At 52.0% G+C, this 27,730-nt stretch overlaps 1 protein-coding gene across 1 annotated transcript in view; it reads left to right on the forward strand.

The window, feature by feature from the left end:
• Nucleotides 1-27,730, forward strand: part of ASTN1 (astrotactin 1) — a 57,543-nt gene that overhangs the window by 18,532 nt on the left and 11,281 nt on the right. Inside the window, exons 4-18 of the mRNA XM_088060485.1 lie at nt 4,806-4,993; nt 8,276-8,669; nt 9,423-9,569; nt 10,015-10,122; nt 11,166-11,315; nt 12,113-12,280; nt 12,482-12,566; nt 20,210-20,284; nt 20,762-20,899; nt 21,220-21,370; nt 22,062-22,228; nt 22,402-22,596; nt 22,902-23,029; nt 25,219-25,323; nt 25,495-25,683. Coding sequence (XP_087916611.1) covers nt 4,806-4,993; nt 8,276-8,669; nt 9,423-9,569; nt 10,015-10,122; nt 11,166-11,315; nt 12,113-12,280; nt 12,482-12,566; nt 20,210-20,284; nt 20,762-20,899; nt 21,220-21,370; nt 22,062-22,228; nt 22,402-22,596; nt 22,902-23,029; nt 25,219-25,323; nt 25,495-25,683 — 2,388 coding nt within the window. The remainder of the gene's footprint in view (nt 1-4,805; nt 4,994-8,275; nt 8,670-9,422; nt 9,570-10,014; nt 10,123-11,165; nt 11,316-12,112; nt 12,281-12,481; nt 12,567-20,209; nt 20,285-20,761; nt 20,900-21,219; nt 21,371-22,061; nt 22,229-22,401; nt 22,597-22,901; nt 23,030-25,218; nt 25,324-25,494; nt 25,684-27,730) is intronic.

Consider the following 27,730-nt stretch of genomic DNA (forward strand, 5'->3'; position numbering starts at 1 on the left):
TGGGACCAAAGTAACAAGACAGGAGTGAAAATCAGACACCAGCCAATGTCCCAATCTGCTTGCTGTTTTTCCCCCAGCTTTAGGTGGAATTGGCAAACGTGATGGGAAAATAACCTTGGAGGGGATGTGGCACAGGTGCGGTTGGGCTCGTCCTTGGGCTTGCGGGGAAGAGCAGGGCAGTGGGGGCTGTCAGGCTGTAAAGTCAGCAGCTGCAGAGCAAACCTGGTCAGCTCAGGACCACTAATGATGAATCAGTGTCCTCTGCTCAAGAACAGTTGTGCAGCTCAGTGTCACTCCCAGAGGGGTGGAGGGTTTGTTGTTAAAACGAGGGGTTTGGGCTCTGGCATATTTGGGACAAAAATCCCAGTTCAAGGCTAAAGCGTGGCTACAGCTTTGAAATGTAACTCCGTGGTGACCTTCCCAAAAGCAAAGGTGTCCTGAATTCCCAGGAGAAGCCTGGTTAGCTGTCAGCCATGCTGTGGCACCTCATGGCTTCACGTGTACCAGCCTCATGTGCAGGCATCGTGGTGGGGTGATCTCTCTGACCTAGCCTGAGAGCAGCTCCAGGGAGATCACCTTTTCCTCAAACCTTTATCTTCTCCCATACTTATGAGTCTTTTTGGAGATTTTTTCTCCAGGGGCCCTCTGCCATGAAGCAGGCTCCTAATATAAACATATATATATATATATAAACCTCAGTGATGTTTATGTTTGCTGGTATGGAAAAGCTGGATTGTCTAGAAAAGGCAGAATGACCTGGGGAATGAGCTGGTTTTCCTCCCCGAGACAGGAAAAAATGCAAATGAAATATGGGTAGTCAGTGATGAATGTGAATTTTTAAAGCAGGTCCATAAAAAACATGAATATTATCCCATGAATGATCTGTCACTAAAACCCTGGAAGTATAAATGAGTTAAGTATCAAGATAGGCGTTTTGACATCTGAACTGCTAGAAATCAAGGCCTGAGGTCCCAACAGGAGAGAGCGAGTGACTCAGGGTGGGAAGGTCTCCTGAGTCACTTCAGACATTGGAGACCCTCAGAGGAGTGCAAGGCTTGATTTTAGCTGAGTTTGAGCCCTCTAAAGGATGTGTGTGGTTTAGGCACAGAGCAAAAGCCTTAGCTAATGGGGAACTTAAATAAAAACACGGGTTCTGGAGGGAAAATAAGGCAGGTTTAAATGTTAACGAGGAAATACAAGTCCAAGTTAAAATCTGTGCTCGGCTGTATGAAATGAGTCTGTGGAGACCAGCATTATGGCAGAGTTCATTTGACTTATTGGAGGCATCTATTAGTGCAAAACGCTTCCAAATGGAGAGGAAAATTGTTTTGCTGGGTGTTTTTTCAACTAAATGCTGATGTGAGTTTTTGAGGAGAGTTTTTCTCCTCATGTGCCACCATGCCAGGTCTCGATGGGGGGATGAGGACGTGGGGATAGGTCCAGGTCAGCACCAGGCTCATGGGCCATGGTTTTGATGTTGCACCAGCTCAGGCACAGAACTGGGCTGTGACAGAGATGTTGCCTCCCAAAACCAGGACATGCAGAGGTGCTGCCTCCAGAAGAACTGGGTTTGCATTCTGTGGGACAGCTGTCCCAAGGGAAACGAGGCTGTTTGGGATAATCCGGAACGAAGCAGGCATAAATCCACATACCTCCAGCACCTTCAATCTGTTTTTTTGTCCTCTCCTCAAATTGCTCCTGCTGAACCTTTCTTTCCCCACTCCCTGCCCTCGCAGATGGTCTGGGAGGAGAGCAGCCAGGGCTGTTGTGTTGAAAGCATCAGCTGGGGCCTTTGGAGGCTGCTGCTCCTGCAGATATGAAGGACCTGGGCCACGTTTGATACCAGGTGAATGTGGCACAGCCTAATTAGTGGCCTCCTACTGTTATTAACCTCTGACTCAGACAGGCTATTTTTTAACAGAGGTGCAAGAAGTTAATACTACTGCTAATGGCTTCCTATCCAAGGCCTTAATGAAAGCCATGCAGGGACCAGGCTTTTCATCAATATCTTTCAAACTTTGAACTTGAAATTATCCTCTCCCCTCGCCATATTTTTTTTTTTATTATTATTTTTGGCTTTCTGCCCACTTTTCTGCCTCCTTTGGGACATCCTGGCCCCGCTGTACAAACTGGTCAGCAGGGTTGGCACCTGCCAGCTCTGTAGCTGAGGTGACACTCTATGATATCCTGATAAAACATCCCAGCTGGCTACATGGGTGAGCATAGCATCTCCCACCAGGTGGTGAGATGTCTGCTTGGAGAGCAAGACAAAGGGAAAAGTGAAATCCTTTGGACTGGGAGAAGAGGAAGTAAAGAGATGCTATGTCAGGGAGGAACCTTGGTCTTGATCTTGGTCTTGTTTAAACCAAACTCCAGGAGAGTTTCACGGATGCAGGAAAGCACTTCCATGGGTACATTTTTCAAGTGGGAATGCGGTAGGATAGAGGGAGCTGACGTGTTGCTAAGACACTTGAGGGAAGGAGGAGAAGGTCCGAGGCTCTCTCATCCAGGCACTGCCTCAGGAGCCTTTGCCAGGGCAGGAGCAGAGATGGTGGAGCAGCCTTGTCCTGCAGTGTGATGGAGGGCTCATAGCCTGCCAGTTTGGGGTGATGGCAATTGATTTCTGGGGTGTTTTCCTCTGTCTCTTGCACACTTGTGAGCTGTGTGCAATGCAGCCTCAGGGTCATCTCGTGGTGTCTGGTGGAAGAGAATAATGTGCTCAGGCTCTGTGGCTGGATTGTGCTCTTCTAAAACAAGAATCCATTTTTTCTTGAAATATATTTTTCTTTTAAAAAATAAGCCTGTTTAAATGAATTTGAAATTATGACAACCTATTTTAAGGCTTAAATTTACTATAATCTATTAATCATTTAAATAACTTCCACAAAGGGTTTCTTCTCAAATATTAATGAGCTGAAGGGTGCTGCTTTTACAATGATATGTCAGATCAGGGGGAAAACATCTCTAACTCTAGCTTTCTAAATGTCACAATGTCACATACTTAGTATCTATTATTTTCACTCTTTACAATGGAGCAAATGCTGGTATTTACATTTTTTCCAAATGTCAGTATGTTGAGTTCCTGCTGTGCATAAAAGCTCTTGCTTTAATTACTCCTAATTTCACGTTAGCAGGCAGGTGCAGGGAGAGTGTTTTCTTCCATTTGAGCTGGTTCACACGAAGTTGAGATGCCGTGGGGAGTTGGGAAAGCGGGCAAGCTTGTTTTCCCCTCTCACTCCATGAATAAAGACCGTGTGGGAGAGGAGGAGATCTGCTGCTTCAAACCCTCCCGGCTCCCAGGACCGGCTTTTCAGAGGGGATCTGAACACACAGCTCAGCAGTTAGAGGGAATTTCAAAAGTGCTCCTGGCTTCCTGGTGACTTAACTCTGGGTTTTGCTTCCCGTCAGCGTCGTGGAGAGCTCGGCATCCCCGTGCTCGGGACACTCCGAGTGCGCTGACCACCGCCAGAAACGCGGCCCGTGCTGAGCACAAACCATCTGCCAATTCACTCGCTGTGCCTAATGTTTCTTTTGATTAATCAAATCAGTTTGGGAGGACCAACCTGGCTCCCCGTGCAGATCTTGCCCCCCTCCCCACCTCCCCCGGCAGCCGGCTCACTTAAGGCAGCCTAATGAAATTAATTAGCATCAAATTTAAAACGTTGTTTTTCGGCACTGTAATTGAATTCCAGTTTTCATTTGAAGGCAGCGTGAAACAAGCAAAATAAAGATGATAATTTGCAAAGTGAGACAGGCGCTTTCCCACTGCCATTCAATGGGGCAGATACAGGAGGGAAAGCTGTGCTTCAGTGGGAAGCTCATCGTGTTTTCTCTGGTCATCCCAACAAAATCTGCTATTTTCACGAAAAACAGCTAACAGGCAAATGGCAGGCTTGAGCTGATGGCTGAGATCAGGGTGGTGTGAGATGGTGATCAAGTTGATCTGTTCTGAGGGGGAGACAGTGATTAAAAGAGTGCCCATCTCTCCTGGGAGAGGTGCTGGTGTTGCCCTGCCTTTGGCTGAGACCCAGCTGTAGGATGTCCCTGAAATTTTGGAGCCAGACAGGTGAATTAGGTTTGATTTGGCATTTAGAGTCCTGGAGAATGTGTCGTGTGCCTGTCCTCAGATACTCTTCCTGCCTGGGTGTCCTCTACTGCCATGACAGCCCAGCTTTGTCCATCTGTCTCACTGCCCCAAACTCTGGATTTAAAGGTACTTAGGGAAGATAGGGTTGCTTGGGCAGAAGCTGCAGGTACCTCTGCAGGTCTCTGGGCTCAGTCCTGGCTGGAGAGCTGTGAAAAATGCTTGAAAACTGAAAACCTCTGAAATCGCAGCCACTGTGAAATCATGAGATCACGTTCCGCTGTTCACAAAGGGTGGTAAATATTTTGTCTGCAATAACTTGTGACGTGGTCCCAACGATCCCATCATGCTGCTGAGAAGCTGTCCCATGTCCTGTGATCCCAGTGTCTGAAGCTGTGTTTAACACGGAGAGTGTGGGTGAGACCTGTCCAAATGGGAGCTGGAAGGAAGCTGCTGGGTTACTGCCATCAGTAAGTGCTGTCTCCCTGCACCACAGCTGGATTTTTGTTGAGGCCCACATCTGGATTATACCCAGAAATACGGTTTTACTCCCCTTTAGCCCGTCAGGTTGCGATTTATGGAGGGGCAGCCGTGGTGCTGGCAGGAGGTGACTGAAGGCTCTGCATCCTTTGGTCCCTCCACCCATTTTTTGGGAAGAGGTGAACATCTCCCGTGAACCCTCTGCTCCACGTTTCCCCCCTGACCAGCTTTGCTCTTGCAGAGATCTCAGGCAACACGGATGACATCCCCCTGGTGCGCTGGCGGCAGCAGTGGCTGGAGAACGGCACCTTGCTCTTCCACATCCACCACCAAGACGGGGCCCCCAACCTGCCTGGCTTCGACCCCACCGAGGAACCCCAGACCGAGTCAGCAGAGGAGGAGCTGAGGATCCTCCACATCTCTGTCATGGTATGTGATGGGAAGGCAGCCCCTGTTTAGCTGTCCAGAAGCCTGTAGAAAATATAGTGGCATTTGAAAAGCCATTGATTTCCCCGTCTGGCTCCTAGGATGGGGAACTGTGCCCACTTTTGGGGTGGTTAGGGCACCCCTCTGAGTGGTGAATACTGACTGCCTTCACTTTAAACCTCTCCTTTAGTTTGCATCACTTTGAAAATACGTTTGTGGGGTGCCTTTATCCCCGGGAGTTCTGTTTGAAGGTCTCAACCACGTTAACCCAGGGTTAATTCACATTGACTCCTCAGGAGCCCTTTGCCCTGTGCATGGTGCCTGCTGCCCTCTGCCCTGATGCACAGCACGTGTCACCGTGCCACCAGGCACTGTCACCACCACTTTTATCAGCGTGGCAGCCCCGTGGCCGTGGTTTCATGTGTCGAGGTTGCACAGCAGTACTCCACCCAGCTACACAGAGACAAGGTTTTAAAGGCAGAGAATGGAGAGAGCTGTATGTTCAGGGAAGATCTGTGGTGTGTTGATCGGTTGGTTTTTTTTTTTTTGGTTGTTGTTGTTGTTTTGTTGGGAAAAATTTGAAGAATTCTACGATTTTTGTGCCACTGGAAGATAATTAGCTGGAGACAATGTGTTGCTGAGGCTGCAAACGGGCTGTTCAGTGGTGTCTACCCTAATAAGAGCTTCAATTGCTCTTCCAGATTGCAGCCCCAGGCCAGGTTTCTCCTCCATCATTTGTGCTTGATTAGTCTGAAGGAAAAAAATTGTTTGCAAAGCCACTCCCCAAAACATCCTGCACAATTATCTCTGTTTTACTGTCCGTTCCCAGCTGGTCCTGAGAGGGTGCATCACCCCTGGAGAGGCTGGCCCCGCCATGGGCTTGGTCTGTCTGGGCACTGCTGTATCCCAAGATCAAGGCAGAAGTGCCTGGATCAAGGCTTGCTATGGAGCTGATGGAAAGGATATCTGCAACTCATTGTTGTCATACCAAAATGTGCAAATGCAGATTGAGTCCCCCTCTGCCCTTTTATCCCCATCGCTCTCAGCTCCGCTCCGACAGCATCCCTACTCCCTGACAAATAGAGGTTGGCTTTTGTGCCAGGAGTCAGGATCACGTGGAGTTTTCAAGGCTGATTCTCTTTCTTTGCTGTGTGGTTGCCAAGGGAGGAAGTGTGAGCGAGGGATTGTATCCATCGTGTCCAATGTCCGCTCGTGGACCAGGCGAGGAGCAATCCCACACCCATCCCGTGCAGGGCTCCTCTCACAGCCATCACGTGGATGCTGGACTGGGGGGAATGAGACAGAATGGGATTTCTGTGCTCCTGTGGAGGGAAACTGGGGGTATGAGGTAATGGTCTGACCCTCTCCAACAGGCAGTGGGTGGGGGAGACTTCAGTTCTGGCTTTCATCCTCCTCTCAGAGCCTCTTGAAATCTCAAGAGTCCACAGGCTGCTTTTCTCAGGGATAATTTGAGCTCTCAGAATATTGGGGCAGAAGAAATTCAGTTTCAATGAAATAACAAGTCTCTTTTGTGAACCCACAGCCACTGCCTGGAAAAAATGAGCATCCAGCAGATTTGAGCTCCACCTTGGTCTCTCCTGTTCACCAGCACAGGGGTATGGCAGAGCTCGCTGGTGTTTGGGGGAGTTAATGTGCATACAGAGGGTGAAGGAAAGCCAGGAACGCCCTGGAATTCCTCCTACCTTCTTGTCATGCCATCTGCAGGTGGGCTTTCTCTAGGGTAATGGAGAGCCATGACAGAGGAGACCATCTCTGGTGGGGATGGGGATAGTCCCCACTTCTTTATGGATCACAGGAACTCATGGGGATTGGAGCACGATACAGAATTATTCTCCCACCTTGCCACTAAAAATTCTGCACGACTGTGCCAGGCACTTTGTACAGAGGCATGTAGTGATGGAGTTAGACTGATGCAGAGATCAGATATTGGGAAGAAATTCCTCCCTGTGAGAGTGGTCAGGCCTTGGCACAGGTTGCCCAGAGAAGCTGTGGCTGCCCCATCTCTGGAAGTGTTCAAGGCCAGGCTGGACAGGGCTCGTCCCTGCTTTTGGCAAGGGTGTTGGAAGTAGGTGAATTTTAAGGTCCCTACCAATCAAAACCATTGTAGGATCCTATGATTTCTGTGATCCAGGGCCAGTTTTCAGCCCCAGAAAGATTTTCTGACTTCCTGGCTTGTCGGCTCCCTGGCCAGAAAGATGCCAGCCAGCCTCTGACTTCTGCAGGACTGCTGGACTCCTGAATCACTGGAATTTGTTTCCATTTTCTTTTTTTTTTTAAATTTTTATTTTTTTTTCCCCCTGTTTCTTTTGGCTTTTGTTTTTTTTTTGTTTTTAAAGAAAGTTGTGAAGAAGGCTGGGAGGGTGCATCACAGCTCCATCGCTCTGGAAATGAAAGTGGGTTAAACTGTAATGGCCATTAAACTTCCTTTTCCATCTGCTTCTCCTGCTTCTCATTCAATAATTCCCTTAATGTTTTATCCTAATGGAGCAGATTATTACTATTATTATATTTTCTCAAGATCACCTGTTGCATAGAAAAGATGAGGGAGACTGGAGCTGTGGATGGACTCGGAGCTCTTAGCTGGCTGCTCATGCTTTTTATTGTTATTATTGTTATTATTCTTGGCAGATTGTGCATAAAGGGCCAGTTTGGGGCTTTCATCTCACCGCCCTCTATCTGTGTATGATACGCAGTGATAGTGATGTCTTGCAGGAGGGTGATCTTGGGGACAGTGGCAGGATGGCAGGTGCAGTTTTGGGGTCCGTCCCTGTGGGACAGGAGCTTTTTCAGCCTCTTTCCCCAAACATCTTCCCCAAACAACACTTCAGTCTTTTGCCCGTCTCGGGCCTTGATCTCTTTTAATCTGTGCTGCAATTTCTGCCGGATACCCTGGGAAAATCTCCCAAGATTGAGAGTGACAGCGCTGAAGCCGGGTGGAAATGGGTCAGAAAAAGTTGCCCGTAGGAGCATTTGCGTGGAATAAAGCTGATCTCTGTTTTCAAAGGCAGGAGAGTGAAACAAAACACGCTTTGCTTTAAATGCTGCTTTTTCATGCCTCGGTGGCGACTTCAAAACTGGTCCAGCCCAAGGCAGGCTCCAGCTGGGTGCCCTTGGCCAGCACTGGGTGCTCCTGGTGCCAGCAGACCTTTGGTGATCAGGCTCCCCTTTGCTTTGGCCGCCCTGGAGCGTCCCTGGGGCGTTTATATCCGAGGGGGTGGCTGGTGGCAGTCCCTGGCTGATCCCCGCTCACGTCCGTGCCCGCAGGGAGGGATGATCGCCCTGCTGCTCTCCATCCTCTGCCTGGTGATGATCCTCTACACCCGCCGGCGCTGGTGCAAGCGGCGCCGGGTGCCGCAGCCCCAGAAGAGCGCCAGCGCCGAGGCGGCCAACGAGATCCACTACATCCCTTCGGTGCTGATCGGGGGCCACGGGCGGGAGAGCCTGCGCAACGCCCGCGTGCAGGGCCACAACTCCAGCGGGACGCTCAGCATCCGCGAGACGCCCATCCTGGACGGCTACGAGTACGACATCACCGACCTGCGGCACCACCTGCAGCGCGAGTGCATGAACGGCGGCGAGGACTTCGCCAGCCAGGTCACCCGCACCCTGGACTCGCTGCAGGGCTGCAATGAGAAGGCCAGCATGGACCTCACACCAGGTGGGCACGGGCTGAGCTGGGTCCTTTCCAACTTGTCTTCTCTCCACACTTCCATGCATGTGTTTGCCCCGGAGCGTTCTCTCTGGGTTTTCATTGCTGGTCCCATGAAAGCTCTTCCATTGCTGGGAGACCTTGCAGCCGGTTGAGAGCAGTTCCTGCTGATGGGGACATGCTTGGGACAATGCAGCTTTGTGGTTTCCATGGCCTGACAAAGAACCAGAATGGTTTCCTCTATGCTGTCCCATCGTGACCCCCGAACTTCCCCTTCTGTGTCCCCAGATTTCTGGTGTCTTCTTCCGGTGAGGTTTTCGGTAGCAAATTTTTACTTGCCATCAGTGTGATCTGGAGTTAATGCTGCCTTCTGATCACCAGCAGGGATCCTGTGAGGCTTGTAAGAAACCTATTCTTTGGTCATATCACTGAGTGAGGCATCCAGCCAGAGCCTTCCCAACTGAGACACAGTTTGGGAAGATCGTGGTGTGGTGCCTAAAGCTCTCCTGCACACAAAAAAGTGCCCTGAGAGGCCGAGTGCTAAATCTCAGCTTTTGGCTAGTTTGTTGGAGGTGCCAGTCCTCTTCAGGATTTGAGCTGCTCATGAGTGTGCACTGGGGGCAGCTCAGCTCATTGTCTTCAGCCCCTTCATCACCTCAGGATGATCTGGAGATGGATGCAAGGAAACTTTTCTCTCACCTCCCTCCCTTTCATAAAAACCTCGATCCCTGAGATATTTTGCCTTCAATTCTTCCTGCTCAGGGAGCGATAACGCCAAGCTGTCCCTGATGAACAAGTACAAGGACAACATCATTGCCACCAGCCCCGTGGACTCGAACCACCAGCAGGCCACTCTGCTGTCCCACACTTCCAGCAGCCAGCGCAAGCGCATCAACAACAAAGCGCGAGGTAGGGCGGTCCCCGGGGTGGATGGGCTGCCTTGGGCTTCCACCCACCCACATTCCAGCAACCCACCCTCTTCTGGGATGGAGAAATAGCACCAGAGCTGGGAGAGAGCGTGGAAAAGAGGGTTTGGGTGGGGAGAAATAGAAAATGTGGTGCCTGCAAGGACGCAAATGGTGTTGGGCTGGTTGGTTACGAAGATGCAGATGGTGTTTGCCCCAGTAAATGCTACAGGGTACTGGCACAGCCGTGGGGAAAAGTTGTAAGGTAACCTGTGGTGGGGGGGTGTGGCTGTGTGTGGTGGGAAGGGGAGCAGATGCTGTCCCTGCACCTGGCAGATGGGGCTTCTGGTCCTCAGTGCAAGGCTTTCCCTGAAGGGTGGTGTAGGATGTCGAGGTTCGGGGTGGCACGGTGCCAACCCCTCCATGACTACACTCAGTGTCCCCTGCAGCTGGCTCAGCATTTCTCAACCCTGAGGGGGACTCGGGGACAGAGGCAGACACCGACCCCCAGCTGACCTTCTACACGGACCCCTCGCGGAGCCGGCGGCGCAGCCGAGGTGGGTGAGGGTGCAGGGGTGCCTGACGAGCCCTGACCCCTCTCGCCTTATTTGCCCTCGCTTCTCTGGGTTTGGAGACTTTGCACTGGCAAAAAGATGGAAACCCAAGTGCAATCCCAGCTGCCGCAGGCAGGCACCAGTCCCTGCTTCGCAGCAGGCTGCTGCTGCTCTCCGGTGGAGTTCCTCAGCAGAGGATGAAATACATTCTGATGTTTTGCTGGAGGCTTCTGCCGGGCACTGGTGTATATTAATGAGTAACACGCTTCAAAGGCCGGCCCGTGCGCTCCCACACTGCTGCTCAGCACCGTGCCCACGCCAGCTGCACCCGCACCAGGGGATGGGGACAGCCTGGGTCCCCAGGCAGGAGCCTTGCCCCACTGCCTTGCCCCCTTGGGAGGTTTCCTCTTCCCAAGAGGAAAGGTAGTGTCTGTTTTCCCTCGTCGAGCCTCGTTTGCTGGATGATGCCTTGTTTTTCTGGGAGCGGCAAGACTGGGAGCCGTCTCCTTCAGCTGATGCTGGAAGGCTGATTCAGGCTTTGTCTCCAGCCAGTTTGTTTTCCACTCAGCTTCTTCAGATGAAAGATTAAAAGTTAAAGACCTGCATGCCCTGAGCAGTTGGGGCTCTCTGTTGCTTTTTCAAGAGCATTAATGAGCCTGTTGTCATGACAAAATTAACCCGAGTGAAGTGCCAAGGTGGAGTGGGGAAAGCCAGGATACTGCATTTACCCTTTTTTCCCCTCAATATCGCTGCTCTGCTTTAAAGCTCTACTGCTGCAAAGTTCTCAGCATGCTGCAATGCAGGTGTGGGAGAGCTGGGGCTCTGGGGAATCAGGAAGATCTTGGTCACAGCGGGAGAGAGGGATGGAGAGTCCCATGGCAAAGGCTGCTTCGTGTTCTTTAAAGTCCAAAGTAATTCCATTTGATTTGATTGATGCTGCGTTTCCAGGGGGCTGGGTCTCTGCATCCTGAGGTCCCTTGGCTGCACCCAGAGATCCTCCTGGGTGCCCCAGGTGCCAGGTTTGACCCTGCTCACGTGTTTTGCAGTGGGGTCCCCCCGAAGCCCTGTGAACAAGACCACGCTGACCCTCATCAGTGTGACGAGCTGTGTCATCAGCCTGGTGTGCTCTTCCCACATGAACTGCCCCCTTGTTGTCAAGATCACCCTCCACGTCCCTGAGCACCTGATCGCCGACGGTGAGCGCCCCGCTGTCTCACCCACTTCTTCCTGCCCCACCCCGTAAGGTTTAATGGAGGGGAGGGGGGAACGATGGACAGGATGGGTGCAGGGGACAGGTGTGGATGGAGGGCACCAGTGTGGGACAGAGGGAATGTGCATGGGATGGAGGGTATGGCTACAGGACAGAGGGGATGGGTGGAATTCAGAGGGGGATGGAGGGGGTGGGTCCATGACAGAGGAGACTGGTGTGAGATGGAGGGTACCGTGTTGGGAGCAAGGGATGGAGTGGTACAGGATGGAGGGGATAGACACAGGGTGGAGATGGCTGTTGTGGGACAGAGGGCTTGTTGCAGGATGGAGGGGGTGGGCATAGGGCCAAGGAGATGATTGTGGGTTGGAGTGGAATGGATATGGGATTAAATGGACCATCACGGGATGACGGACATTGTGGGACAGAGGGATCAGACCTCAGTGTGGGACCAAGGGGAGGGGTGTGGGATGGAGATGGCTGCTGTGGGACAGCGGGGAAAGGCACAGGATGGAGGGAACTGTCACGGGATAGAGAAGACAGGTATGGGATGCAGTGGGCTGTCATATGGCAGACGGAGTGGGCACAGGACAGAGGATTCCTTGTGAGACAGGGGGGACTGTTGTGGGACCTTTCTCAGGATGGAGTGAATGAGCAGGGGATGGAGGGAAACATCACAGGGTGGGGGGAAACAGGATGGGGGATGGATGGGATGCAGGGGACCATGGTGGGATGGAGGGTACAGCAGGAGGTTGCTGTCACTGACTGCCCTTGTCTCGGTGGCAGGAAGCCGGTTCATCCTGCTGGAGGGGAGCCAGCTGGATGCCAGTGACTGGCTGAACCCTGCACAGGTCGTCCTCTTCTCCCAGCAAAACTCCAGTGGGCCCTGGGCCCTGGACCTCTGTGCCCGGCGCCTCCTCGACCCCTGTGAGCACCAGTGTGACCCTGAGACTGGTACGTGCTCCTGAGCTTGGGGTGGGGTTGTGAGCTCACCTCTGCCTCCTCAACCCGGCTGTGGTGGGAAGGTGCTTCCTCACCTTCTCCGTGTGCAACAGGGAGCTGCTGGGGCGGCTGCAGGCTGCACTCAGAAGGGAAGCACACGGAAAACCTTCCCCTGTCTGTTCTCCCATGTCCCTCGTGTCCCTGTCTCCACAGGGGAATGTCTCTGCTATGAAGGTTATATGAAAGACCCCGTGCACAAGCACCTCTGCATCCGGAACGAGTGGGGAACGAACCAGGGGTGAGTGCCCAGGCTTGGAGTGTCCTCACACGAGCTGCTGGGCTTCCACTGCTCATTCCCACAGCTGTGCTAACCTCTGGATGGCAGAGTTAGGGGCACCTCTGTGAACTGTAAGGTCAGCACACAGCTGGGCTCTGCAGCAGGTCTGCGGGAGGCGAGAATTTCTGCTCTTTGAAATAATCAGGAATGATGTACAAGAGGCCATTGTCACATTTCAGGGTAAACACCCCCTGGAGAAGATAGAGGCTGTTCTTCCTGCCTATCTTGGGCATCCTGTGCTTTGTGGGACTTTTGTTTTGGGTATATTGAGGCATCAGAGGAGGTCTGAGGTCCTCATTGAAAACTGGGGAAATTAAATGCTTTGATACTTTGGCTGAGGGAACAGAGGAGTCACCGTCTGCTCCAAGCTTTACATACCTGGAGGTGCTAAATGAAGTTTTTCTGATGTTTCAGCAGCGATTCAGTGGTGGATTCCAAAAGTTGCCATTTCTCTGTGACCCTCAGGGGAATGCTCCATGTGTCCCTCAACACTCACAGGTCTGTGACGTGCAGCTGGGCCCTCCCTGGAACGGCTGGAGGTGGTGTGCAGAAAGCCAAGACATCTCCAGAATTCAAAAGCCCCACGTGCATGGGCACCTCCAAACCCCGTTTTTTCCCCCTCCCCTTACCTCATTATGCCACAGCAGGATCAGTGCTGGCCCTGCACGTGCCAGGATGCCCTCTCTGAAGTTATTAGTCTTCACAGTGGGAAGGGAAGAATCATCAAAGGCTGGGCTTGGCGTCTCCCCCGCCGCGCCGCTGTGCTGGGGGAAGGCAGCGGTGGGGGGCTGTCGGCGCAGCCCCGCTGTGTCCCTTTGAACTGGGGCCCTGGGGAGAGCACTGCTGCTCCATCTCCAGCCCCCTCTCTGTTTTTTGTAATTTTAAAGGCAATTTAGCAGCTAAACCCAGCGTGGAGCACCAGCTGTGTTAGACAAGTTGTTGCTCTGGGTGCCCCGGGCCGGGGCGATGCTCGTGGCACAGGGGGCCCACGCTGGGGATGTACTGTTTGGTGTCCCCAAACCTCTGCAAGGTACCACTGCTAGGGTAGGAAAATACAGGCAGAAATACAGCTCCTTGTCCTGTTTGTCCCCAGGGGCCAGTGTCCAAGAGGAGTGTCCCCAGCTGCTCTGTGCCATCTCATAATGGCACTGAGCGATGGGCTGGGGTGTGGGGGGGATTATTCCCCTGGCAGGGATTATTCCCCTCCCTGTTTTGGGAGGTGTGTTTAGGAGTGTCTCACAGTGGGCTGGAAAGAGCCCACAGCCACCCACAGCCACACATGGCTTTGGTGCCAATCTCTGACTCCATCAGAGCAGTGTGTTGGGCCCATCACCCTGCAAAAAGCAAATTGGCAAATAACTCTGTCCATCAAGGCTAGTAATAAAAATGGATAAGCACTGTGGAGAAACATCTGCTTCCTGACCCTCTGCTTTTCCTTTGCTCCCGAGTGTGGGTCTGCAGCTTCACACTTTTCTTCCATCCGCACTGCTCTTCTCCAGCTTTTTCCTGATTTAGCTGCTTCACTTTCTTAAGGAAAAGTGGAGAAAAAGTTGCTGTTTTCAGGTGAATTAGTAAAAAATATAGATGGTAACAAGCAGGAGAGAAGGCAAAGGCAAGAAGGACCAATAGATTCCTGAAGGCCCCTGGACCTGTTTGCATCTCCTGACCCAGCTTTGGTCTCAGCAATGCCCACCTGGAAGGTGCTCAGAACCCTCTGTTCCTTTGGGGGATTTGGGGCTGCTTTTTCAGACCTATCTCCACAGGAGATGCTCCCACAGGAGCCTTCTCTCTGCCTTTCCTCCTGCAGCAGGATTCATACCTGTCCAGGGTACATTCTTGTCTTATGTTTCTTCTCATGTGCCAGAGTGGGCTGTGGCAAATTATGTGAAGCATTTCCAAAATGTTTTTCTGTTTGGGGCAGAGAAACCTGGCAGTTGTCTTTTTCCCCAAGGTGCAACACAGCCCCAGGCCATGGTGGGACTGTCAAAAAGTCCTTCTGCCCTTCTCTGGGCTCTTGAGAATGCTCCAATGCTTCAGTGTTACCATCCTTAGAAATCTCTCTCAAGCCTCTTTAAACTGGGGTCATTTTGTGTTTCTTCACTGAACTTCTCAGATTTTTGTTTCATAAAATGGTAGCAGCTGAAAACACACTTCACCATCCCTACCTGCAGCTTCCACAATTTTATGGGCTCTTGAAATCATGTTCACACTAAGCATCATGATGCTGAGGGCAGCTTGGTGTTTTATGGGAGTTTTTTTTCCTTTTCTGCTATCTGTTCCTGATGTCCAGGTGCTGCTTACTGCAGCTCTGCCTGGAAGGGCTTGTGATGGTGGAGATCCCTTTTGCATGAGCTTTTGGCATCCACAGGCCATGACTGTGCTGAAGTCTCTTTAGCCTAGGAGAACCATCTTGTCAGAGCCTGTTTAACTCAGTAACTCATAGCTGTAAGCTGGTATTTATGTTTTTTGGGGTGGAGGTTGAGGTGCCATGCTGTCTTTCCTTGGGCTCATCAGCTCACTCCCAGTTCCAGCCCAACCAGGTGGCCTGCAGGCTCACCTGAAGGAGATGTCTGCGAATCTTCTGCTCTCTCCCCCCATCCCAAGGTGAGATCAGATGTGTCTGAAACATTTCTGACTGCTGTTTGTCTAACATGCTCAGTATTGGAGCCATGTGCTGCTGCCACAGGTCAGTCCCCACACTGGTGCTTGGTCAACAAAGCAGGATTTGCCAGATCCCTTGGCAAACTCGGGAGCGATGTGTTCTGGTTATGACCTCCTCTGTTTTCCCCAGGTGGCCTTTTTATCTGAAAACTCATTTCAACCCTTTGGTTTAGATAGTTTTGCCGTTGGTTTGTTTTTATTTACAGTGATGACAAGTTGACTCGGTGTCTGTTCTCCCAGTAGCATCTAATTTTGCTCATGAAGGCGAGCTCATCTTTGTACTTTATTGGTGATGGCAGTGAGAAGCTTTTTGTGTTGTGTGTATTTTGGGTACCAGACTGAGATCCACGCCTCCTCACTGCATCTTCTACCCAACGTGTCCAGACCCTAAATCTTCAGTTTTTCAAAAAGATCTTTTTGATCATGGGTAGCAGATACATTTGATCAGCTGCTTTTCTTTTTTTTTCTTTTTGGTGTGTGTGTGTGTGTGTGCTGCTCTTTGCCTGTTTTAAACAACAAATCTGTCTGGTGCTGTTTGTGTGCTCACAGTCTGTCTCCCTGCTTTGATATGCATTGTTAATTAGCTGCTTTTTGACTCTAATGTCCCCTGAGCAGGATGCAGTTTCCAGCAATCCTACCAGCCACACTTTATCTTTGCTCATCAGATCAAATTTCTGCCGTTCTTTTTGTGGTATAACTTGGCCAAAAATCAAATCAGCACATTCTGTCTTTAGTTAATAAACTGTTACCTGCCTGAAATTGTACCTTTTCATCCCAGCCCTTCGATCCATATCACACATGGCTTTCTTTCCACTTTTCCCTGGGTGCACTTTTCAGCCTCCCCCGTTGGGATTTAAGGTGCTCTGCATTTAAGGAGTCTTTATCAATGTGCTCTTCCACCTTGTAATGGGCTTCACCCCGGCCTGGGGAGGTTTTGAGGCAGTTTAAGGTGGTAGGGTGAACATGTCAGGCTGGGTGCTCTCTCCCTGCTTTAACTATTGGGAAACTGTCCCAGCCCAGCTGCCCCACCCTCAGCCTTGCAGATTTTTCCAGCACAGGACCCGAATTAATGCATCAGCCTGTGCCCTGCTCCCCCAGCTCCCCTCCCTTCTGCTCCTCTCCCATCCCATCTCTTCATGCAGATGGGGATATCTGCACACAGATATCCCAATCCTGGCAGTGCACCTGCTCATCTTCTCCCATCCCCACCCCACAGAAGAGCGAGGGACACACTGAAGTGACAAGGACAGCACTTTTCCTGCTTAAAGTCTTTATTTTTCTCTCTTCCCCCCTCAACACCCTTTTTTATCTTTTTTTTTTTTTTTTTTTCATCCCTCTTGCCTCTCTCCATCCCCTGCTGTTTGCCTCGGCTTTGCAAGCTGAGGGACAGCTTTATAAAAACCTCCTGGTTCTTTCAGCTCCTCTCACCAAACCACCCGTCCGCCTCCTCCTCCCGCCTCATTCTCCTCGTAGATTTACGGGCAGCCCAGGGAGGAAGCACCGGCATTAGCATTTTTAATAAAGAGCTGCTTGCAAGGGATGGCAGGGCAGGAGGGGTGGGAGGGAGCTGGGCTGGGAAGGGGAGAGGCATCGACAGCTGAAACCCCAGCAAAGCTGTAGCAAAGCAAAGTGAAGCTGGAGAGGAGCCACGAGGGGCATTGCCGAGTGGAGATGTCACTCGATGCTCGTGTGGCATCTGCTCTCTGCTCTTCTGCCATCAGGGTGGTTCTGGGTCTTCGTGGGTCCCCACTTTGGGGTCCAGGGGGGCAGAAGGGGTGCAGGTGCTGTGGGGATGCTCTGGTCTGCTCACCCCGGGCGTGGCCATCCTCGTGTTGCGCACTGGCTGGAAACCCTGAGAAGCACAGAAGGTCAGGGAGACAGATGTGAGGTCACCTGTGCCAACGTGTAACAACCCACCACTTTCTCCTCCAGTGACATTTCAGTCACACTCCTGTGCAGCAACTTCTTGTGCCTTCTGCAGAAACCCTCTCCTGTGGCCCCCCCAGCCTCTTGCCAGCTCCCCTCAAACCAGCTGCTCCAGGTCAGCACGTGGTGGTCACATCCTGCCAGTGCTGGGCTTATTCCTCATCCCACCCATCTTGCCTGGAAGAGTTTTGCAGGCAGTGGGGACAAGCTGGAGCACAGTTCCTGGTGCTACAAGTCATCCTGGCCTCATCCCCTGGGGGCTGCGATTTAAGCATGGCTGGGGCCCTGTTGAGCTGGTGCAAAGCATCGCCAGCAGCGCCAGGTTTGGAGGGCTTTAACAGGCGTGAGGTTCTACTCAAGCCCAGATGTGGAGCAAAGCATCCAGATAATGGTCCATCTAGAAAAACCAAGAGGCTTAAGATTGTCCTGGGGATCCACTGGCAACACTGCGGCCTTGCAAACTTGATGTCTGGGTGTGGGGGATTCTCAGGTGCCCTGGTAAACCCCCATTTTGTTGTTTTAGATGCCTACCTGGGTGCCAAGGCTTGCAAGAAGCTGAGAGCTGTCATTTCTGGCCCATTTAATCCAACCTGATCAGCTGCAGAGCTGCTGTTCAGTCCCACTTTTCTTTGTGAGCTCTGAAGGCCATGCAACAAAAATACCCAGCAAGAATAATCCAAACCAGAGCAGCGGGGTGCCTCCAGTGATGGCAGAAAGCAGAGAGGGAGACATCCATGCAGGGAGGGACACTTCCATGTGGGGAAGGAGGCAGCCATGTGGGGACAGACACAGAGGAAGGAGGAGGTGAAGTGGTGACAGAGGCACCAGGGGCAAAAGGCAAAAATGGGGGAGGTGAGGTGTGCCTGGGGGAGGAGATGCTGCCCTGTCCTCTGCAGCAGAAGGCACAGGTCAGCAAGAGTGCATGGGTGGGAATACCCATGAGCTTCTGGAGAGCATCCTTGGAGATGAGGATGGGTAAAGGTCTCTCACTGAGCTGGAGTTCATGCATGGAGGACGTCTCAGGGCCTTTCTGCAGAAGGTCCATGTCCTCACAGACCCAGTGGTGCCTGGCAACACTGACTCTCCCTTGCCATGTAGGGACATAGCTAAAGGCTGAACATTGCATTTAAGGGGCTTTTTTTGACCCCAAGTAAGGGAAAAGTGTGGCAGGCCACACATCTCCCTTCCTGGAGCGCAGAAACCTCTTCCCTGGATCAAAGCCATCATCACTTTTTACAAGGGCATGTAGCATTAGGACCAGGGGTAATGGGTTCAAACTGACAGGGGGCAGGTTTGATTCGATATTAGGATGAAATTCTTCACTGTGAGGGTGGTGAGGTCCTGGCACAAGTTGCCCAGAGAATCTGTAGCTGCCCCATCCCTGGAAGTGTTCAAGGCCAGGCTGGATGGAGCTTGGAGCAACCTGGTCTAGGGGAAGAGGGGTAGAATGAGATGATCTTTAAAGTCCCTTTCAACCCTGGCCAGTCTGAGACTGATTACAAGAATTTTAGCCACATTTGGAAATTGCATCCTGGGTGGACACAACATGGTTTGGGTGCTGATTTCAATCTCCCAGGTGGGTCCAAATACACTGTCTCTGTGTGTTGACATCCATGGGCTCACAGCTGTGCCACCAGGCAGAGGTCTGGCAGTCCCTGTGCTTCTACAGCACCTGCCCCAGCACTGAGCTCTGCTGCAAGCCAAGAGCAGCTCTCCACCACCGCTTTTCCACTCGAGCTGATGGAGAACAATACCTCGCTTCTCTACAGCCTCTGCCTTTGTTCCCAGCCTGATGTGCTCCTCAGAAGCAAGAATAAAACCCATCTGCAGGAGCACTGGGAGGTGGGGGAGTGAAGCATTCAAGGTGTTGGCGAGACACAAGGAGCACATCTCTTTCTGGATGAAGCTGACCTCATTCGAGGCAATCCGATTGTGGGCTGAATGTAATCCCCGGCTCCCAGCTGACCGGACAGGAGAGCGGCATTGTGTCCCAGCGAGGGAATGAGAAGACATGCTGTAATCCTGCAGTCAGGATTTTATTATTATTATTATTATTTTTGTCCTTGCTGAAATAAGTTCAGCTTAGAAATTAAACTGCTTGTGCAGGAAAGCTGTAATTGCCTCGAGAGAAAATCCCTGGGCTTGTCACCGGCACCTGACACTCTTGACTCTGAATTTTAGCAGCAGTGTTGCGATGGGATGGGAAATCTCCTCTCCTCAGCTCTGAGCTCTTGCAAAGGGGATTTTGAATTTTAAGGTTTGGGAGTGGGGTTTGTGCTGCCTGATTCAAAGCCAGCATGGCTGGGTCTCTTGTCTGTCTCACTCTGCAAGTGATGCTCTGCCAGCAGCGCTGTGCTGCCGGGGGTTCATGTCCCAAAAGTGTCATGGCCATGGGTGTCCCACTGAAAGGCAACAGCCTCCAAATCTTAGTGCCTCATCACTCATCACCCTGTGCTATCCACGACAGCAGGGATGGGAGGGGATGGGGCCACCAGCCTCCAAGCTTCCACCTTGTCTTCCAGCCCACTTTGCTGGGCTCCCCCTCCTGGAACAGTGGAACACAAGGGTAATAAGGCAGGTGGTGAAACTGGGGTCCCAGACTTGATGTGCTCCCTGGCAAGAACCTCACAGAGAAAGGGTCCAGCTGCAGTTTGGTTTTCTTTGTGAAATTCAATAGCTGTGATGCAAATCCCTACAACAGGACCGGGCAGATGGCACCGAGCATGGAGGGATGTGGGGATGGCTGGAGTGCACCAAAACCCCAAAATAACAGATGCAGCACACCACTGACCTATTGGCAGGTGGGGGCTGGGGTAAGAATCTGATGTTGTAGGGACCCCAAAATTAAGATCTCGTATCTGAGGCTAATTTATTGTGTTGTCCTGGCTACCCTAGGAGTCATCCTACCCTAGGACCCTTCTGCATGTGAGCTGGGGGCTGAGCAGGGGAAGCATTTTGGGCTGTGAGCGGCAGTGGGGACACGATGCTGATGTGATGCTCCTGGGTTTCTTTTCCAGGCCTTGGCCATACACCATCTTCCAGCGTGGCTTTGACTTGGTGCTGGGCGAGCAGCCCTCTGACAAGATTTTTCGGTAAGCGGTGAAGACAACCCGGTCAGCACATTCTGGGGCTTAAATCCGACTCAGGACGTACAGGCATGCAGGTAGCCCAGCTGGCAGGGCTGAGCACAGCTGTCCTGTGCCACCTCCTGGGGACGTGCAAGCATGGCTGGGAAGATCCCCCTGCAGCTGTCATGTATGTGGGTGCTGGATACCCAGCAGTCAGCTCCTCCTCTCTGTCTGGTGAGAGTGAGTTTTGGGCTCTGAAGGAGGGTTTCTATGAAAAATTTAAGCGCCTTTTTTAAAAAATTGCTTAAGTTACATGCAATTTTTGGGAATTGTTGGGTGTATTTGGAGGAGCCACCCCACTTCACCCTGCCCACACACCTTAGTTTGGGCTGGCATCCCTGCAGGGTGAGCAGGGAAGCTCAAGGGCTTGGATTTGGGCAAGAGACAACCTTCCAGGCTCAGCGTTTCCCTCTGTGCCAATCTTTGCTGCTCTCCCTGTAGGTTCACCTACACCCTGGGGGAGGGCATGTGGCTGCCCCTGAGCAAGAGTTTTGTCATCCCACCGGCCGAGCTGGCCATCAACCCCTCAGCCAAGTGCAAGACTGACATGACGGTGATGGAGGATGCAGTGGAGGTCAGGTAGGTGAGACAGCAGGGTGAGGGAGTTCAGGAGGGGTTTCAGCAAGCAGAGCTGGGATCCCCATCCTACGTTTTGCAGGTGGAGATTAGTACAACCATTAACCTGCCCCTCTTTAGTCCTGTGAAGCTGAGCCTTTGGCAGGATTCCTCCTCATCTCAGTGGCTCCTGCATCCTTCTGAAAGCTTGGCCACCATCCAGTTCACTGTCAGCCCGAGGAGAGCCTGAGCTCTGGAAAAACCCCCACAGCAGCCACGGTCATGCATGCATCCACAACATCTCATTGGAGCAGTGACACATCTCCTCTTCCCCCTCCTCACAGGGAAGAGCTGATGACCTCATCCTCCTTCGACAGCCTGGAGGTGCTTCTTGACTCCTTTGGCCCCGTTCGTGACTGCTCCCGGGACAACGGGGGCTGCAGCAAGAACTTCCGCTGCATCTCGGACCGCAAGCTGGACTCCACGGGCTGCGTGGTGCGTGTGCCCCAGGGAGCTGCAGATCTCCCTTGCTGTGAGCAGGGAAGGGGAGGACAGAAAGGGAATCCTTCCTGCCTCGCTGTCACTTCGGGGTGGAGAATTTGAGGTTGATTTTGTAGCAGGAAGATGTTTCTGGGCTGGCATCTCCTCTGTTGCTGTGCACAGACACACACACATACACGAGGCAGTAAAAGTCCATCTGTTGGCTCTGTGGGAGGCTCCATATCACTCCTGTGTGTGTCTTGTCACCACCACAGCTGCTCTGCCCCAAAACAGGGGGTCTGTGGGGCTGGGCTGCACTGCTGCAGTGTCATCAGAGCCAGGCATTGGGGTCAAGAGGCTGTGGGGCAGAAAGTGGGTGTGGAAAGGGCAGCACTGCTTTGCCAGTCCCTGGAGCTGGGTTATTGGAGAGTGGGGTTGATAGCAGCACATTGCCTTGGTGGGGGATGGCTCGGAGGGCTCCCACCTCAGGAGATACACTCCTGAGGGCTGCAAAGAGGCTTTGGTGCAGGAGGAATATCTGCAGCTGTGGATGGCACTGCTGCTGCTGTCCTTCCTGCAGCCCCTGAGCACTGCTCAGGCTGCAGTTTCCAGTGGAGAGCAATGCTGGAGCCCTGCCCTCCACCTCAGCCCTAGAGACAGATTTCTTCCCAGGGGTTTTCACCTCTTCCTTGCCCCACCCCACCAGTGCCCGACGGGACTGAGCCCCATGAAGGACGGCACAGGCTGCTATGACCGTCACGTCGGCGTGGACTGCTCCGACGGCTTCAACGGGGGCTGCGAGCAGCTGTGCCTGCAGCAGATGGTGCCCCTGCCCGAAGACCCCCTGCTCTACAACATCCTCATGTTCTGTGGGTGAGTGACCCACCACCTCCCTGGCCACAGGGACACCCCCAAAAGCGCTGCCGTCCATTGCTGCTGCCACCCTGAGCTCTTGGGGTGGGATGGAGGGGGTCTCCTCTGTTCCTGTGGCTGTCCCCAGTGTTGGGGGGCTGCAGCTGACAGTGGACCTCCTGCTGGTTTCCCAGGTGCATTGAGGACTACAAGCTGGGCACAGATGGGCGCTCGTGCCAGCTGATCTCGGAGTCGTGCCCTGAGGCCGGGGACTGCGGCGAGCCCCGCGAGCTGCCCATGAACCAGACGCTCTTCGGGGAGATCTTCTATGGCTACAACAACCACTCCAAGGAGGTGGCACCGGGGCAGGTGCTCAAAGGGACCTTCAGGTGAGTTGCAGATGTGGGGAGGGGACCCCAGCAGGGCCAGACCTCACCATCCTCTCCAAGAAGAAGGCATGGGGAGGAGCAGACTGCCCGGTCCATCCGTGTCTGGCTTCGCTTTGCAGAAGCTGGAGGGGCTGGTGGGGAGGGCACATCTGACTCCACCAAGAGCAGACAGCTTTTTCATCTGTGCCTGAAGGAAAGGAGAAGTACCAGGTGGTTTTTTGGGATGGGCCACTTGCTGGCAGGGATGATCCCAGTCATTTCTGCTGTCCTCCAACCTTGCTCTTCTCTCTGCAATGAACTTCCAGGCAGAACAACTTTGCCCGGGGCCTGGAGCAGCAGCTGCCGGATGGGCTGGTGGTGGCCACAGTGCCCTTGGAGAACCAGTGCCAGGAGGAGCTCTCTGACCCCACACCTGACCCTGAGTTCCTCACTGGTGAGTGAGTCCAGCTGGTCCCTCCCAGTGAGGCAGCTGCCAGCAAGTCTGGCTTCAGCACCTGAACCTCCCACAGGATGTATCTACCGTGGGATGTATCTAGTCTGGCTTTAGCACCTTGCACATAGAGGAACCAGCAGCTGAGGCTTGGTTCCTTTTTCCAATAAGAGGAAGGCATCAAAAACAAAGGAAAGGCAAAGGCTGTAAATTAACTGTGGAGTGTAAAAGCTCAAGCATCCATCAAATATCTGGGGCATTTGCAAAACGATTTTTCTTGGTTTTTTTTTAAGGCAAAAGAGGTTTTCCAACTACCTTTGATTTCTTTCCTGATGTAATGAAGCATTCAAAACCCAGTGCCACCAAACCAAGATGTTTTGGTTTGCTGTGCCAGAGCATCATGGGCCATGAGTGATAGGTTATCATGGGTTCCTAGACAGCCTTCAAGGATTTGCCTTTTTTCCAAGTTGCCAGTACTCATAAATAGCCTTTGTTTCCTTGATGTTTGTTGTTGTTGGCTCAAATTGCCCAGACACTGAGCAGCTATTAAGCACAGGATGTGGCTAGTGAGGTCTCACAGGAGACCTTGTGCACTACCTTTGTCTGACAGAGCTTCCAGAAGGATTTTGGGGAGCACCCATGGACTGTATCCAGGGTCTGGTGGATGCTGGCTGCCCTGACAGGGTGCATGGCAATGAAGGAGTGTGTGGAGGCAGATTCAGCAGGGAGGAGAGTACTGGTGGGTTCTGGGGGGCGCTGAGCTTCCCAAGAGAGCTGGATGGGTGGGTCACTCCTGCTTTCCTGGGGATGCTCAACCTTGCCTGGAGGTGTTGGAGGACAGCTGCCTCCCAATGGGGCTCTCCTGCCTGTGACATGGTTACATGGATGTAAGGAAGGCACTGCCTCCACAGCCCCAGCATCACAGCAGTGTCAGTGGGACTGGGACTTCACTGGCAATTATGCTGGGGAGGTAAAAGCCAGTAAATTATCCTATTCATTTCCCACTGCTCTGCTGGCTTTGTGGCTGATTAAGGGAAAGAAAAAAAAAAAGGGGAAAGAAAGGAAAATAAGTAAAGTATTCTCTGCTTGTCAGAAGCTTGGATATCGCTGTGAATACACGAGAGGCAGAGCTGCTGAGTAAGGAAGGGCTGTTTTTGCATAAACACTTTGCAGGAAAGAGCAAGGCTTTGAAGCTGTTGGCAGCAGCCAGCACTGAAGAGAGAGGTGCTGGAAGGCAAAGGATCTTATCCTGTTATACTCTGCCTTCAGGTCTCGTTACAGAGGGGGGGATGCCCACTGTTATCCTCCTGAACTCCTTCTGGGTGCCTGTTAGCAGCAGAGTTTGCCGTGCCGCTGCCGAGCGGAGGCGTGACGCGCTGGCTGTGCGGCGCTGGAGCTGCCAGGGAGGAGGTGGCCTGTCCCAGCATCCTGCTGTGGCACTCCAGGGATGCTCTGGACACCAAATTCAGAGCCATGAGCACCCTTCAGTTCCCTGGCTCGATGGCCTCTCTGTCCCTCTGCTCATGGAAGCTGGGCTGCCGCGTGCCTCGGGTGCCCAGCCCAGGTCTCCATGCATTTCTGGTTTCTGTAACTCACGGCTAACAGGCTGAAGAATGGGATGTCTTTGAAGGAGAAGGACAAACCCTGGGTCCTGTTCAGCCCCAGCATTGCCATAGTGTCCTGAGGGAACATTAGCATTGACAGGCAAGCGATTTCCCCGTCCATCTGTTGCCCACTCAGCTCTGCCCCAGCCGAAGGGGACCCGGGGCCTCTTGGCTGGTCGCACTTGGCGTGACGGTGACTGTTCCCAGGCCTGCAAACAGCTCATTAAAAAGCACAGCTCTCATTAGTGACATAATTAGCACACCTGGGCATGCCTTGGGAGTGGGCACTGGGAAGGAAGCAGGAGGGGATGTGGGGGGAGGCTCATTATCTTCCAGCTCAGAGCCCTGGATGGCAGGATGAAACAAACCTACATGTATTCCTTCAAAGCCATCATTTTAATTGCTGGGGACCACCAGATCCTCAGTTCTGAATGCCTCCTGGGGGCATGTGGTGTGCACAGAATCCTTTTCCCTGGCTTCTTCCCACCTTGCTGGCTGTGTTGCCCAAGGCATGAAGGGCTGCAGCCATCCCCGTGGTGAGGTGTTGCTCAGCAGTGGCATTGAGTCCCTGTGTCCTTTCTCTGGCAGGGATGGTGAACTTCAGTGAGGTGTCTGGGTACCCCCTCCTGCAGCACTGGAAGGTGCAGTCTGTCATGTACCATGTCCGGCTCAACCAGATGACCATCTCCCAGTGTAAGTGTGCAGAGGCAGGGGGAATAAGGGGAGAAAGGATGGCAAGAGGTGACATAGCCTTCTGCTGGCAGGTGATGGCCTCAGAGGTTGGTTGCCCACCACAAGTGTGTAGGGAGGTAGCAAGGATTTGGTGAGCTGTGGGAACTGAGAATCTCCTCCATCTCATCCCAGCCTTCAGCAATGCACTCCACTCTCTGGATGGAGCCACCTCCCGTGGAGATTTTGTGGCGCTGCTGGACCAGTTTGGCAACCACTACATCCAAGAAGCAGTGTACGGCTTCGAGGAGTCCTGCTCCATCTGGTATCCCAACAGGCAGGTCCAGAGGCAGCTCTGGCTGGAGTATGAGGACATCAGCAAAGGTAGGAGCTTATCCTTGGGATGGGCACTGTCGTGGTTTTGAACCAGTAACTAAAAAATTACTTATTTCTTGCTGTGAGATATGGACTAGAACAAGAGCAAAACAGGCTTAAAACTTAAAAGGAATAAAGACAGTTTATTAACAAAACTACAAGAACAAGAACACCAGAACAAACTTCCAGAAAACCCTTTTATCTCCCACCACTTGATTATTTCTTTGTACACATGACAACATAGAGACAAAAAAACTTTAGAACTTTGGTGGTCAAAAACAGTCTCAAATTCTTGCTACAGTCTTTTCATCAGTCTTGGTAGAGAAACAGAAGTCTCCTTCTGTTAACCTATGGAATTTCTCACAAGAAAACTATTTCTGTTATAGTTTTCTATTTCCCTGATGCCAGCTGCCCAGAAATCTGTCATCAGATTTTCTCCTCCCATTTCACATCACTCTGAGGTGTGTATGGGCCATGAGTCTAGGGATGTCATTTTAAGGATAAGTCATTCAAAGGCAAAAGTCTTCTTCATCTGTCTCTGTGAGCTTTCCTGGAAAACAGTTTTCTCATTACCCCCAAGGCTTCAAAATCTTCGCTCTACTCAGTTCCAGCAACTCACTGTATCACAAGTACTCTCTCTTTTGCTCAAAATCCACACTTTGAATACTCTATTCCTCCCAATACTCTGTCATGAATTAAAGGAGTCTTTTTAAACTACTATTGTCCATCTCCATAGCTTTAACAGAAAGATATTTCAGCTGTAAAGCATCTCTTTATTCTCTCTTTCCTATTTAAAACTTAACTCTTTTCCTCACTGTTTTTGGTGGTTTATGATGTCTTTTTCATGTTGATTGTCTTTCTTTCTCTGTCTTTCTGGGAAAAGGAGTAATGTGTACGTTTTATCCAGGTAGTAAAAGAATTAAAAGCTTTAGAAAAGCTGCAAGAGTTCATGGTGTCAGGTTTCAATCCAGCAGCAGAAACTGAAAACTAAACCAGGCTGGCCGGCTCTGTTTTCTTTTCCTCCCCCCACCCTCTTCGTCCTCTGCAGCCTTGTCTGGCCTAGGGGGAAAGTGGGGGGGGGGAAAGCCACGACAGAGCCTTGTTACCTTCTCAGAAGCCGGAAACAAAAAAGGACAAGAGAGCTCTGACTGTACATCTTAAGGAGGCGTTCACAGGTTGACTTAACTTTTCAATGGTCAAAACTGCTGTCAGTTTTAGAAATGACTGATAATTGGTCAGGAGAAAAGACTCCCATCAGCCATCAGCAGTTTCAACTTCCTTAGCTCTCAAAACCACCTTAAAGGTAAAGCTGCCCCATGACAGGTACTCACAGCCAGCCCATGGGAGTGGGAAGCAGGGTTTGCTTTTGGATAGCAAGGAAAGTGCCCAGCCTGTGTCAGGACTGCATCCCACGTCATCGTCTCCTGCTCTCGCACCCTTTGGAGCCAGCTGAAGGATTCCCATGGATTGCAGCAGGCACTGGTCCAGGCCAGAAAGAAAGATCAATACCTAGACTCCCAGGGAGATGAAAGACAAGTGCAGCAATCCCACCAAGCCATCCCACCTCATTTGGACTTAACTGTTGTCTTTCATCTTATTCTTTCCTTCCTTTTGTCTCTGCCATATCTACTCTCTCCCACTTGCATCCCGCAGCCAGACTTTCTTTCCTCCCTCCAGTGTGCTTCCTTCTCCTGGGCTGCCAGCACTGTGCTTTTAACGCCTGGGAACCAGTTTGGAGCTGGGAGGTTCATCATGGGTGCAGAGGGGTGTCCTGCACTGCTGCATCCCCTCCAGTGCCCTGGCTGCAGTGAGCTGTGGTGGATCCCCAGTGGAAGAGGTGATGCCTGCTTTGAATGGCAGCTTTACAGAAGCTGAGGCAGCCTAACTCCTGCCTGCTGCCATCTGTCCTCAGGACTGTGGCAGCTAGGTCTAGTGGGAGGTGTCCCTGCCCATGGCAAGAGACTGGAATGAGCTGGTCTTCATTGTCCCTGCCATCCCAAACTATTCTCAGATTCTGTGATTCTATGATCTCTTGTGCTGACCTCAGCAAAGCTGC

Source organism: Pseudopodoces humilis, chromosome 10, assembly GCF_049639895.1.
Source record: "Pseudopodoces humilis isolate 2021_Gansu_Grassland_sample_001 chromosome 10, ASM4963989v1, whole genome shotgun sequence".
Taxonomy (NCBI): domain Eukaryota; kingdom Metazoa; phylum Chordata; class Aves; order Passeriformes; family Paridae; genus Pseudopodoces; species Pseudopodoces humilis.